The sequence below is a fragment of the Lacerta agilis genome, chromosome 3 (genome assembly GCF_009819535.1).
Source record: "Lacerta agilis isolate rLacAgi1 chromosome 3, rLacAgi1.pri, whole genome shotgun sequence".
Lineage (NCBI taxonomy): Eukaryota > Metazoa > Chordata > Lepidosauria > Squamata > Lacertidae > Lacerta > Lacerta agilis.
Genome location: NC_046314.1, coordinates 37,349,562 through 37,362,077, shown reverse-complemented (window position 1 = coordinate 37,362,077; position 12,516 = coordinate 37,349,562). Strand labels below are relative to the sequence as shown.

Genomic DNA, 12,516 nt, shown 5'->3' with positions numbered 1-12,516 from the left:
ACGTCCGTTGTTTACGAGCAGCTCCTCCCCCTCCTCGGCAGGAAGCGACCATTCCTCAAGCGGGGAAGGAGAGGTGGAGCCAGGGAGGCGGTGCAGGGGCTTGGAAGGGGTCAGAGAGCCTCAGCACCGCAGGGAAAGCGGGGATAGAGGTCAAGTTCCCACGCTCCGGGGTCGGATGCAGGAAGGACGTGGGAGAGGGAGGCGGGGGTTTAGAATCCCGCGGCTTTTTTGCTGGACAAAGAACCGGAAGAACTCATTCCGCGACTCTGCTGAGGATTGAGATGGACGTTTGAACTTTTAATGCACTGTATATAGCTTTCATAATAAAGAACGTAGTTTTTAGAAGTTCTGTGTTCTGGCGCTTTACTCATGAGCAACCACTGAACGTCCTAACAGTTGCTTTGGCTAATGTGAGCTGTAGTTAAATGCTTGGAGGGCCAAAAATCCCCCACTTTGGTGTTGGTGATCACTTGAAATACAGCTGTATGGAGACAGCGGCACTTGGCAAGCTATTTGGGTCCCCAGCCCTCCAGAGCTGATTGGATGAGAGCTGCAAGGGAGATGTGGAATCATGGGTAATTGCATTCCTTCCTGTATCACTGATGGAAATCTGTTTGCTGAGCAATGCTTTTGGGTACAACTTTCAGTCAGTCACTATATTTGTATTCTGCTCTTCTATATAAGAAGTCACTATATTTGTATTCTGCTCTTCTATATAAGTACTGTACACCCAAAAGCATTTTACAGAAAAGTATGAAAAACAAAGGGAAATAAATAAACATCAGCAATACATAATTATACATGTCATTTCCTATAAAATACAAATAACATTAAAATACTTAATTTAAAGAATCTCCATCAATGTAAACAATTCACAATTCATTATGAACAGGAAGAGAGAAAAGGCAAGAGGCAAGAAGTGCTAGTCACCTCATCAACAGAGCAACTAAATAACTTTCTGTCTTGGTTCCAACCTTGGAGCTTGAAAAAGGGGGCAGGAATCGCTATGCAACTGCAAGAATGTACCCCACCCATCTCCATAGCTCCAAAGGTGGAAGGAATGCTGATCACTTGCCATGTTGAGTGCAGTGAGAAGAAAAGTAGAAACTTCATAAACGGCTTGCTATATGGAACAGCCTTTACTTTTATAAAGAAAAGCTTTGACTATTAAATGTTTGAATTGTCAAGGTTACAAAGTGGTTTAATGGTTTACAAAATGCTTTAGTGTACCCTTGTGCTAGGAGAGGCATAATTTCCCCTAACCATAAGTTTCTTTTGTACCTTCTAACATTATTCTTCAAACTTAGCTACTTAAGAGTCTAATTTTAGTTGGGTCTCATTTTAGCTCTTCCCTAGAAATCCTAAATGCTTAACACCAGACTCCAGACTGGTTAACAAGAATGTTCATCATTATATTTGTGTGATGTGGAGATGAATTCATTTACATGCTGACCTCAATCAAGAAGATTTGCAATACTGTAAAAATAATTAGATATATTAAAAATGTAGATGTGTAGCTCAAATGTATACTGTATAGCCTTTCATCCATATAACTGAGTCCAACCCCTTAAGGACAGATTATTTCATTTCATTCTTTAAAACCCTAGCTAGCTATGACTCTGTATAAGTAAAAGGGGAGAGAGAAACCTGCATGTTAATAATGGAAGAAGCTCTGTAATGCAGAAATAAATATTTGTTTTTCTTCCAAATGCATTTATAATATTCCACAATCCGTTAGCTGCTCTTAAAAATAATAGTGGGCTGTGAATTGTTCATACCATTGTGGGTTTTTTTTTTATAAAAAAAAAATAGGTATGCAATTTTTAAAGTTGCAAGGATAATTATATCAGCTATTATGTTCATTTTGTGTCTATTTCAGCTGTGTTTCCAGAGGAGCTTGGAACTAGCGTTCCTTTATCTAATATTGAAAGCAGATCATTAATCTACAAGCCTTTGGAAGGAGAGTGGGGTTCCAGGACTCGTGATGATGAATGTGAAAGAATAATTTCAGGGATAAACCAGCTGATGACTTTAGGTAATGTTTAATGTGAAAGAAAGGGGGGGGGAGTGCTTTTTATCATTTCTATCCATTAAGATAGTCTCATATTCCTGCATATATTTTATTTAGCTTTCTGTATTAAAATTCTTCTCAAAGCACTTACTGAAATTCAAGTTTTTCAGTCCACTTCATCTGTGGCATTCATTTTTATGCTGGAAAATGACATGCATGAGATGGACTTTGGAGAAAATATTTTTGTGTGTGCTGGTCATAGAATACAAATATTCACTACCTTACAAGTTAAAAAAAAGTGTCACTTCTACTTCACATTCTTATTGAAAGACTTGAAGAATTAGCTCACTCAAATTACTACTGCACTTTAAGAAAATTGCTTCCCTATCACTGATGTAGTAATGACATCTTTGTTTTGTTTTTAGATATTGCTTCTGCTTTTGTGGCTCCTGTGGATTTCCAAGCTTATCCAATGTATTGCACTGTTGTTGCATATCCTACTGATCTTAGTACAATTAAACAGAGGCTGGAAAATAGGTTTTACAGGTTTGTTTTAAGTTTATTTTATTATTGGCGTTTCCAAAAATTATTAGACATTTTGTTTGTGATTTTATATATGTTAGGGTAATTTCTTGGGCAGCTTTTGCTTCTAGCTGAGCTTTGTACAGCACAGATCAATTACTGTGATGTACAATGAAATGTCAAACTGGTGTATAAGACTTTCTTGTCCTATGGTTAAATCTTGCAATGTTCCAGCCTACTGTACCTTGATGTGGATTGCCTCTTGTCTAAAGGAAATCCTAAATAGCTTATGGGTCCCTTCTTTTCTTAACTGTTGTTCTAACTGAGCAAGTACTTAGGTTAAAGCTGCTGTTCCTCTTTGAACTGCTTAAAAGGAAGCCTGCAGGAGGTGTTTTTGATTATAAGCTCATAATTTTATCTCTTTGAGCCTCCTGTCCTTATAACCCAAGGAACCAGAACCAACCAACACAGTATTCTGTGATCTCTTTTCTCTAGGCCAACTGCACTGTTTTCTGGTCCATTTCTGGGACTAATTCAGAGTGTTGGCATTGATCTTTAAAACTCTCTATGGCTTGGACCCAGGGTAATTGTAGGGCTGCTATATACCAGATATACGTACCTATACATTTGCAGTGGAGGGCCTGCCGTGAGTGCTGCTGCCATCTGAGATAAGGTGGGCAGCTACCAGAGCGAAGGCTCCCTCAGTGGTGGTGCCCCAGTTATGGAAGACCTGTCCCCAATCCCATCTATTAAAATCTAAATATGTAATGGCTCCACCTAGTGGTCAAAGGCAGGAAGTAGGTAGGTCCCATAATTCAGTTTGTGCCTACCTTGACTGAAGCAGTCATGTATTATGCTCTCTTTTTTTTCTTCCCGTCAGGGTGGTTTTATATTTCTGACAATTTGTCCATATTATTAATTTAGCTCTACTTTGAGAAATGTGTATTCTAAAAATTGTTCCAGAAGTGACCCTTATAGGAGATTTTGGGGATGTGGGAGGGACAGAGAGAAAGGGATATCAGAAGTTTGCTTGTACAACGCTGAACATCACTCTTCATTTCCAGGTCTTTACATATTTTGAACAAAATTTCAAAAGTTATTTTTTCTATGATACGCATGTGTTCTTTATTCCAAAGGCGCCTTTCTTCACTTATGTGGGAAGTTCGGTATATCGAATATAATACACAGACGTTCAATGAACCAGGAAGTCCCATAGTTAAATCTGCCAAATTTGTCACAGATCTGCTGCTGCACTTCATAAAGTAAGCTAATGAACCGACCCACAGTGCATATTGTGGAAATAGCATAAGTCATAGGAATTATTTACATGATTTTAATCTATAGTGAATATTATTTATATTTACAATGGGTAAAAGTGAACTATTAATTGTTATTGTGAATAAGAGAATTAATTTCTTCAGCAATTACCACACTTCTAGAAATAACTTATCCACTGAAGTAGTGTGTTGTAAATTCCATTGTGGAATCATTTAATCTTGTTCTCATTACTGGAAGGCAAGGAATTGGGAATACAGTACGATCGCATCTTATGCGTGATTAATTTGTGTGATTTCAACTGTGCGGTTGAAAGCCAGGTAGTTGAAATCCTGCAGATTAATTGCTGAAAGCTTAGAAGCTGCTTGTGCGTGGGGTTTTCCTGTTTTGTTTTGTTTTTGAGTAGAAGTGGCTTTGGATAGAGAGGCAGGAAAAATATAATCTGAGAAAGATTGAAGATTCAGAAGATTGGGGAGAGGAGAGGGAATGGAAGCATTGCACCAGGGAACTCTGCTGACATTACTTTGGCTATAATTCAGTAACATGAAACAATAAAATTCTGTATTGTATAGACATTTAGATCCTGATTTGGTTTTCCATGAGCGTGAGGGTTCCTTCCATTAATAGAAGGGACTCTAATCCAATGGAGGCTCCCACTGGTGGAAGGGAGAAGGAAGACTATCTTCAGTTCCACCTCCTGCCCCCAGTGCCGTCTCCCAGTCTACTCTAGTGGGTCACCCAGTGAGCAAGGAGCTGCAGTGGAAAAAAGAATCAGCCAAAATTGCTTCTTCCCACCAGCGAGTATCCTGTTACTGGATTTCTGCTCAGGATCCAAGTTACTCTGTGCATCTGTAGCTGCAAATAAGCTCATTAATGCAAAGTGTTTTATTGAACAGAGATCAGGCTTGCTATGACATAATCCCACTGTATAATGCCATGAAGAAAAAAGTCCTGTCTGATTCGGAGGAGGTAAGCTAACTCAATATGTCATGCATTTCTTTAGAAAGTAGTTATATATATTATTTAAAGTATTTTTCTGCCCAAATTTAGCTTTCAGAGAGGGGTTCTGCAACGATAATCAAATTCCTTCTAGTTCAAGCTCCTCATGTTCTTTACAGGAAGGATGGTTTTTAGTCCCTAATTTATTTGAAGTAATATTTGTGTGCTTTATTCATTGCAACAGCAATTTACTTGTTATGTGAATTATGAGTGAACATTATTTCTACATACAAGCTCCATGAAATTCTATGCATCACACACATATGTACACACCTCTGTCCCCAAATATAATGCAATTCTAGTAAAATCAAGTATTTAAGCCTTCAGCATTCTGTATGCAGAGAATTTCATTGCAGGTGTGTAAGAGCCACTGCTATTGTTTTGATGGTATGCTGGTACAAAGCTATATACTTTTGCCAGCTCTCTCACATCCAGAGCATAGTGTGCAACATAAAACCCAGTTGACTGGGTCCATAGAGTGCATTTTTGGATAAAAGTGCAGAATTTGGATTCTAGTTTACAAAGAATACCTGTGTAGCTCAAATTAAGCTAGGAAGATAAATTATTGCCTGGTTATTGTTCTCTATGTTAGTATAAGAAAATGTTAATTAGATCCATAAATTCTGATATAATGTAATTTATAACTGTCCCTGTATGTACGTACGTACGCACATACGTACGTACGTATGTGTGTGTTTGTGTTTTAAACAAACCATTTTAAAATTTGAGATTCTGGAAAATGCATCCCTATCTCAATACAAGCGTCATAGGGTACTCCTTGTATATAATAAAGTTTGTGCTTATACACCCCCCCCCAAAAGCGACTCTAATAATAACTTTACAGGTATTTGTAGACCTTGTATCACACACTGAACTTCATGCAGGCAAGGAAACTACTGCAACGAGTAGCAGCAGTAGCAAGCATAGGCAGTACCTGTGGCTGCTGTTTACAACTGCTGGCTTCTTAAAGTGTAAAAATATTTTCAGACTTACCGGTTCTTAATAGAAAGGAAGTAGAAGTAAATAAATATGAAGTAGTACCAAAGTTAAGTATATTTCAGTTGCTTAGTATTTCTGCATCATGTGATGAATATTTTATTGCCCAAAGGAAGAAGAGAAAGACATTAACATGCCAGGCACTTCTACTAGAAAGAGGAAGGTAATATTTCTTTTACATGAGTGATTTCTGCTTTGGTTATGTGTGAAGTGGAAACAAACAAATTTAATAAGGCCTCTTTGATTATGTGTATCTTCCTGTTTAATATTATTGATTATTTCAATAAATGTTAAAACTATTGATTTTCCAAATGGTGGGTACCACCAGCAGCCCATCTTCCTTCTCCTGATTTTTACCAGATAGATATTAAAAATTGACTGGGTTCAATTCAAGTAACAGTGCAAGGCCTCAAAATTTGAGAGAGGTCACAGAATATTTTTTTCCTTCAACATTTTTCCACAAGGGGATAATCAGTTTTCTCTTTAATTTGCAAGCTACTTATTTGATAAGCTGTATTCAATATTGCTGTTCCAGGATCATCAGCCCAAGCGGAGGTTACGTAATAGAGCTCAATCATACGATATTCAGGCATGGAAGAGGCAGTGCCAGGAATTGTTGAATCTAATTTTTCAGTGTGAGGATTCTGAACCTTTTCGCCAACCAGTGGATCTTCTTGAGTATCCAGTGAGTATTTTGAAAATATTATGATGTTCTTCTGAAACATTCACCTTAGAAAACTGAGGTGGAAGAATAATGATAACCTTTTATTAAGTAAAAGACAATGATGTTGAGTTTTCAGCAAAGTATTATTCTCCGTCTCTCTTACAGGTGTGGTTGTATTTGGTATTTTATGCATTGTTTGTTGAGGCTATTCATCTGCCAGTGCATCTGATTTGTAGTACATTCAGAAATTTTAGGCCTTTTTCCATTGGGGAATTTTGCTCCTAGGCTTAAAAGACAGTATAAGATTTATGGTTTTTCATACAGGCTTGTGCAGTTCTTTTCTGCTTTTTCAGTAATTAGTAATATAACATTAGATTGTTGAAATCAGTTTATTAATGTTTCTAAACATTTCTAAAGGATTACAGAGACATCATTGATACACCAATGGATTTTGCCACGGTTCGGGAAACACTAGAAGCAGGGAACTATGAATCGCCAATGGAATTGTGTAAAGATGTGAGGCTAATCTTCAGCAACTCCAAAGTGTATACACCATGCAAAAGATCAAGAGTATGGCTTCACAATTATTTCTACATATGTACTGATGTTCTTTAAATGTTGTGTTTGTTGCTAGAGAAGTTGAATGTGTAATTGATTTTAATATGGACAACAAAACATGTCTCGGATGTTAAATTGCAAGCATATTTAAAGATATAGTTGGTGTTACCTGAAATAATACCTTATTTTTGGTCTTGTGCCTGTTCATGGAGAATCCTGATACAATTCAACGAATCCTTATTCCCCCCGTCTACCTATTTTTCCTGCACTTGGGCATGCAGACAAACAATGTGACAGGAAAGAACAATAGTATAGATGTGAAGTCTGTGGTCCCTCTCCTGTCCTCATCCAGTGTTCCCTCTATCTGTGTTAGCTGCTTACATTCTGACCAAAAGCATCTGCTAAGTTGTGGAGAATACAAGGCTGGGTGAAGATCTGTGCACATTCCTTCTAATGTTCCCATTGCGGTGCATGGGAAACAGAGAATCTGATGCTGTGGAGCCTTATGGGGATCTTCTGTGCAGTTAATCTTGCTTCATGTGTCTACTGATTTGTGTAAACTACTATGGGCAGAAATTAAAATATGAGACAAACTTCATTTTTTTGTTATATTAATACACTTTAATATTTTTAATAGATTTACAGCATGAGCCTGCGCCTGTCTGCCTTCTTTGAAGAACACATTAGTTCCATCTTAGCAGATTACAAATCAGCCTTGCGTTTTCATAAAAGAAGCACAATTAAAAAGATAAGGAAGAAAAGAAGCAGAAGCAGTTCTCTTTCTAGTAGTGTTGCATCAAGGTATGATAGAGTTCTTCATTCTTCCAAGTGCAATATTTGAATGTTTTACATTGGTGTGGCAGCACTTATGGCTTCCTTTTATTAATATTGTACATTGCATAAAAATATACTTCCTAGCTTACTCCCATGAACAGGCCCAGGGCTAGCTTTGATTCTTCCAGTCCAGTTATCAAAGCTGCCACTATCAAACATGAGGCCACTTGACCCCTTGGTTTAGGAGTTGTTTTCTCCCTGCGCCCATCCCACACCCCAGCATCTGAGCTGCTGCTGCTGCTGCTGCTGATAATTTGTATCCTGCCCTCCCCGGCCGAGGCCAGGCTCAGAGTAGCTAACATCATAAAAAACAACACAGCAAGCATAAAAAACAGAATCAATTAATTAAAACACATCTTAAAATTAATTCACACAAGTTAAAATCTGGGCAGGTGGCAGTTAGCAGGGTGGAATTGAGAGTGGTTAATAATTGCCAGGACCAACTGTTTCCACTGATCATACAAGGACCTGTGAGCAGGTTGGTGGCCTCCTTCGGGCTTGTTTTATACAAACAAAAGTAAGTCAAACTGCATCCTGTCCAAAGGCCTGGCAGAACAGCTCTGTCTTGCAGGCCCTGGAAAAGATGTCAAATCCTGCAGGGCCCTGGTGTCTTGTAGGAGAGCGTCCAACCAGGCTGGGGCCATGGCCAAAAAGGTTAATACAGTAAACTTACTAATCATAAGGTGATACTTGTAGACCAGTACTTAAGCAGTGGTTAAAACTTAGAGCCAACTAAAAAGATATTTAAAACCTAAACATTAAAAAGGTCTTAGCTTGATAAGCTTTAGACATCAGACTAAGGGAGAACACTCTAGAGTCATAGAACCACAACATACAATGCCTTTTCCCAGTTTTACACCCACCTAATATTCAGCAGCAGAAGCAATCAATTTCTACTGAGAATTCTAAGACCTCGGCAGGTTCATGTGGGATTAGGCAGTTCCTTGGATACCTGTGGCCCAAGCCGTTTAGGCATTTAAAGGTTACAATCAGCATTTGAATTGCTGAAGAGGCATTGAGAGAGATGTGTGGGTGAATTGGACCACATAAAGTCAAACTGGTTCATGGATGAAATTAGTTGATAACCATGGCCTATTGCTATTACTTTACACTATAAAATAGCATGAGTTGTCATACTAGTCATCTGTTTGTAGTCCGGACAGGAAACGAAAAATAATAAAACCACAGCTGAAAGCTGACCCCCCCGCTACACCTTTGCCTTCTGCACCGTCACGTTCAACATCCCTGAGAAACACTGCTGCTCAGATGAATGGAAAAGCAGATGTGACTTTGGTCCGAACAAGGAGTACAAGGGCAGTAGCAGAAATGGCTGTTAATGAACAACCATCTACTTCTTCAGGAGGAAAGCCTACAACTGTGAAACCTAGTGCTACTGTTACATCAGGTAAATCAGGTGGGTAAACTTATTAATAAGTGGTACAGATCTGGAACCTAAAATATTATGGCTTCCACTGCAGATGCAACATCACATTTATATGTTCGTATTCAGATTAGGAAGACTAGGAATGCAATCCTAAATGGAGTGGGGTTGGGGATGCAAAGGGGCAGTTTTACTGCCACTTCCAAAGGCCTGCCAGCGGGGGTGGGGGGCAGCAGACTTACCTTTTTTCCTTCTCTATGTAAAAATTTCATTTCTGATCCCTTTCCCATTGCAGATTCCAATGGAGGAAAATTTAGTTAAGTCAGCTGCAGGCTTGTTGTAGAGAGAGGGCCTGATTCCAGCACTTCTCTAATGAATGTAGGGGCTTTGGATACTACCTTCCCCCCAAATACACTATTTTTGGGCCTGATGCCAGCTACTTCTGGTCAAAGGACCATTGCAGACATGTCCCAATGTTCTTCAGTAGCAGAGAGCCACATCTCCTTCCAGACCCCATACAGTCAGCAGATTTGCAGGTTGTGTAAATCATGGAAGTATAGAAAACCATAGAGTGAGGATAAATGGGTGAAATAATCTTAAATAGAAAACCTCAACAATGTTTTGTTGAAAATATATTTCAGAAGAAATAAGGTATGTATTTATTTGGCCAACAAATATATAGCAATTGAAAATCTTGTTTAAAACTTAACTTCTCTCTCTGTTGTCTCCCAGTGCTAGAGGATTCCACCAAACATTCCAAGAACCAGAATATTTTATCAGTCCATAATCAAACCAATTATACTCATAACACTAGGAATAATACTGCAAGAGAAAATGTGGAGAAGGATAAACAAATTAAACGTAAACCAAAATCTTCCACTCTCAGCCCACAAGGTAAGCTTCTTGTATTTTTAAATGCTGGTTATTATGGAATATATAATAACGGGCTGCAGTTTTAGATTCATTAAAAGTAATTCCCACCAAGTAATCACTAAGTAATTTATAAGGCAAGTTTTTAGGTTATCAGTTTACAGCCCTGATTAATACTAGAAAATTTTATGGTGTTTTTGGTGTGTTTAATCATTAAGATGAGTCTAATTTGTATGCAACTAAATTGAGGCCTGATTGGTCCTATACTTGGGATTGCTCTGCACTTAATTTTTTTTTTGTTTGCAAAGGAGATGGGTAATGCAAGTCACTGACATGTTACTCTGTCTTTCTAGCAGATTGCAAGAATAATGTCATGGCTTTGGCATCAGGAAGCATCCAGGTAAATGGACATGGGGGGCAGTCTTCAAAGCCTATGTTTAAGAGGGGTCCTGGACGGAAACCCAAGATTGAAACAAACAACAATAGTTGTGAAGTGGTGCACAAGAAAAGAGGGAGGAAACCAAAAAACCTATTACTTGCTCAGCAAAAGAATTTAGGGCAGAACACAATCCAAACTACTAAAGACTTACCACCACCACCACCACCACCACCACCAGAGGAAGCATCTGTTTCCACTGCATGCAATTCTCTTTCTGAAAATAATGTGAAGGAAGACTTGCTGCAAAGAAAAGGGCGTGGAGGCAGAAAGCCTAAAAGAAAGCTAGAGGCACAAGAGCCAGGATTAGAACTTACGTATTCTGCAGATCCTAAGATTCAGACGAGAAGCAAGAGAAAAAAGACAGATGAGCCTATTGAAGAAGAGCATGAAGAACTTAAAGATTCTGAACCCCACATGAGAACTAGAAATCAGGGTAGGAGGACAGCTTTTTACAATGAAGATGACTCGGAGGAGGAGCAAAGACAACTATTGTTTGAAGACACCTCTTTGACTTTTGGGACATCTAGCAGAGGCAGAGTCCGCAAGTTGACTGAAAAAGCAAAGGCTAATCTCATTGGTTGGTAACCAGCATTTAAAAATGCTAATAAACAGGTACAGCTGGGGAAGGGGTAGAACTAAGGATATCTGCTTTCTGCTGCTATTTGCAAATAAGAACACGTTCTGATTTGGAAAAAGTATAGCAAAAACAAACTGAACATTTCTTTGAAAGAAGTATGTATTTTAAACTTTTGCTATTTATTTCCCTCCAAGTAGGTTATACATTTCAATTCACTTTGTTCAGTTGGTATTGAAGATTGTATAAATGGAAATTCTTGATTTGCAGAAATGTTACTGTAATTTTGGACAGTCAGTAACCTCTATTTGATTGAAATTGATAGAATTTTTAATGTAACAGACTGAGAACAGAACTCCTATTTTTGAATGAGCAAGGTACAGTACATTTGTATAGAGTGTAGTATCTGTGTTTTGCAGGATATTAGCAGAGTGTGGCAGTAAATGCCATTGAGAACAAATGCAAAATTCCAAACATTGCTAATAAGATGTTTAATTTCAGTAGTAATTGGGCACACAGCTTTGTACAAACAAACCTAGTGCAGCTTGTTGGTTTATCTAGGTTCAGCCAGAGAGAGAAATCACACTATGTAGATATATATATCCACATTGGAAAAAGTTTGACTAATATGTCTAATTTTTCAGACCTTCATTCTTGTATCAATCAAATCTCTGTTTATTGTGCCAAAGACTGAAAACCGGTGCAGTAGAAAAGTTTTTAGTGTCAGTGCAGCATATTTTTTTCAATTATGCTTATGAATCTATGTTCTATATATACACTGTTCGGAAAAATTATCTCTACTGGTACTTTGTAGTAAAAACAATTAATGCACTGGTGGGATCCTTAGGCAAAATGTATAATTGGGTTAAAGGATTCAAGGAAACTGCAGGAAAAGTGTGAGATTCTTATGTTTACGATGTGATCAGATTGTGTTAAAACTGACAAATTTTAAAAAGTGTCTGTGTATGTATATATTATGTACACAAGCACATAAATATATACAAGGAATAATTTTTTTCAGGACTTTTTAGATAATACTAGATACAATTTTAAAATGTCATACTTTTATTTTAAGGGGAAGATTGGTTATTTTCAATTATTAAAGATTAAAAGGCCAAATCACTTTTTATGCAATCACTTTTTATACAGTGTTCTCATTGCACATTGTTTTTCTGCACTTTTTACAGTGTACTTATCAATCTGACATAAGTCAATATATACACCCTAAAGGAAAATCCCACTTAATGATTGTGCCTTGTAGTCTATTATTTCATGCATCTTTAGTAAACTTAAGTTGTCTATTGTAAATGACTATATGACTTAGGGGAATGTATTGCTGTATGTACTGCTATGGAAAAAGAAACAGTTATTTATTTGTTTATGGTACATTTAC

The 12,516-nt window shown here is 37.8% G+C and overlaps 1 protein-coding gene across 1 annotated transcript in view; it reads left to right on the top strand.

Moving 5' to 3' along the window:
• Nucleotides 1-11,462, top strand: part of PHIP (pleckstrin homology domain interacting protein) — a 63,787-nt gene extending 52,325 nt beyond the window's left edge. Inside the window, 11 exon segments of the mRNA XM_033143281.1 lie at nucleotides 1,880-2,035; nucleotides 2,437-2,557; nucleotides 3,670-3,795; nucleotides 4,705-4,777; nucleotides 5,916-5,966; nucleotides 6,339-6,488; nucleotides 6,885-7,037; nucleotides 7,663-7,826; nucleotides 9,014-9,273; nucleotides 9,973-10,134; nucleotides 10,464-11,462. Of these exon segments, the coding sequence (XP_032999172.1) occupies nucleotides 1,880-2,035; nucleotides 2,437-2,557; nucleotides 3,670-3,795; nucleotides 4,705-4,777; nucleotides 5,916-5,966; nucleotides 6,339-6,488; nucleotides 6,885-7,037; nucleotides 7,663-7,826; nucleotides 9,014-9,273; nucleotides 9,973-10,134; nucleotides 10,464-11,134 (2,087 nt within the window). The 3' untranslated portion in view covers nucleotides 11,135-11,462.
• Nucleotides 11,463-12,516: the final 1,054 nt, after the last annotated feature.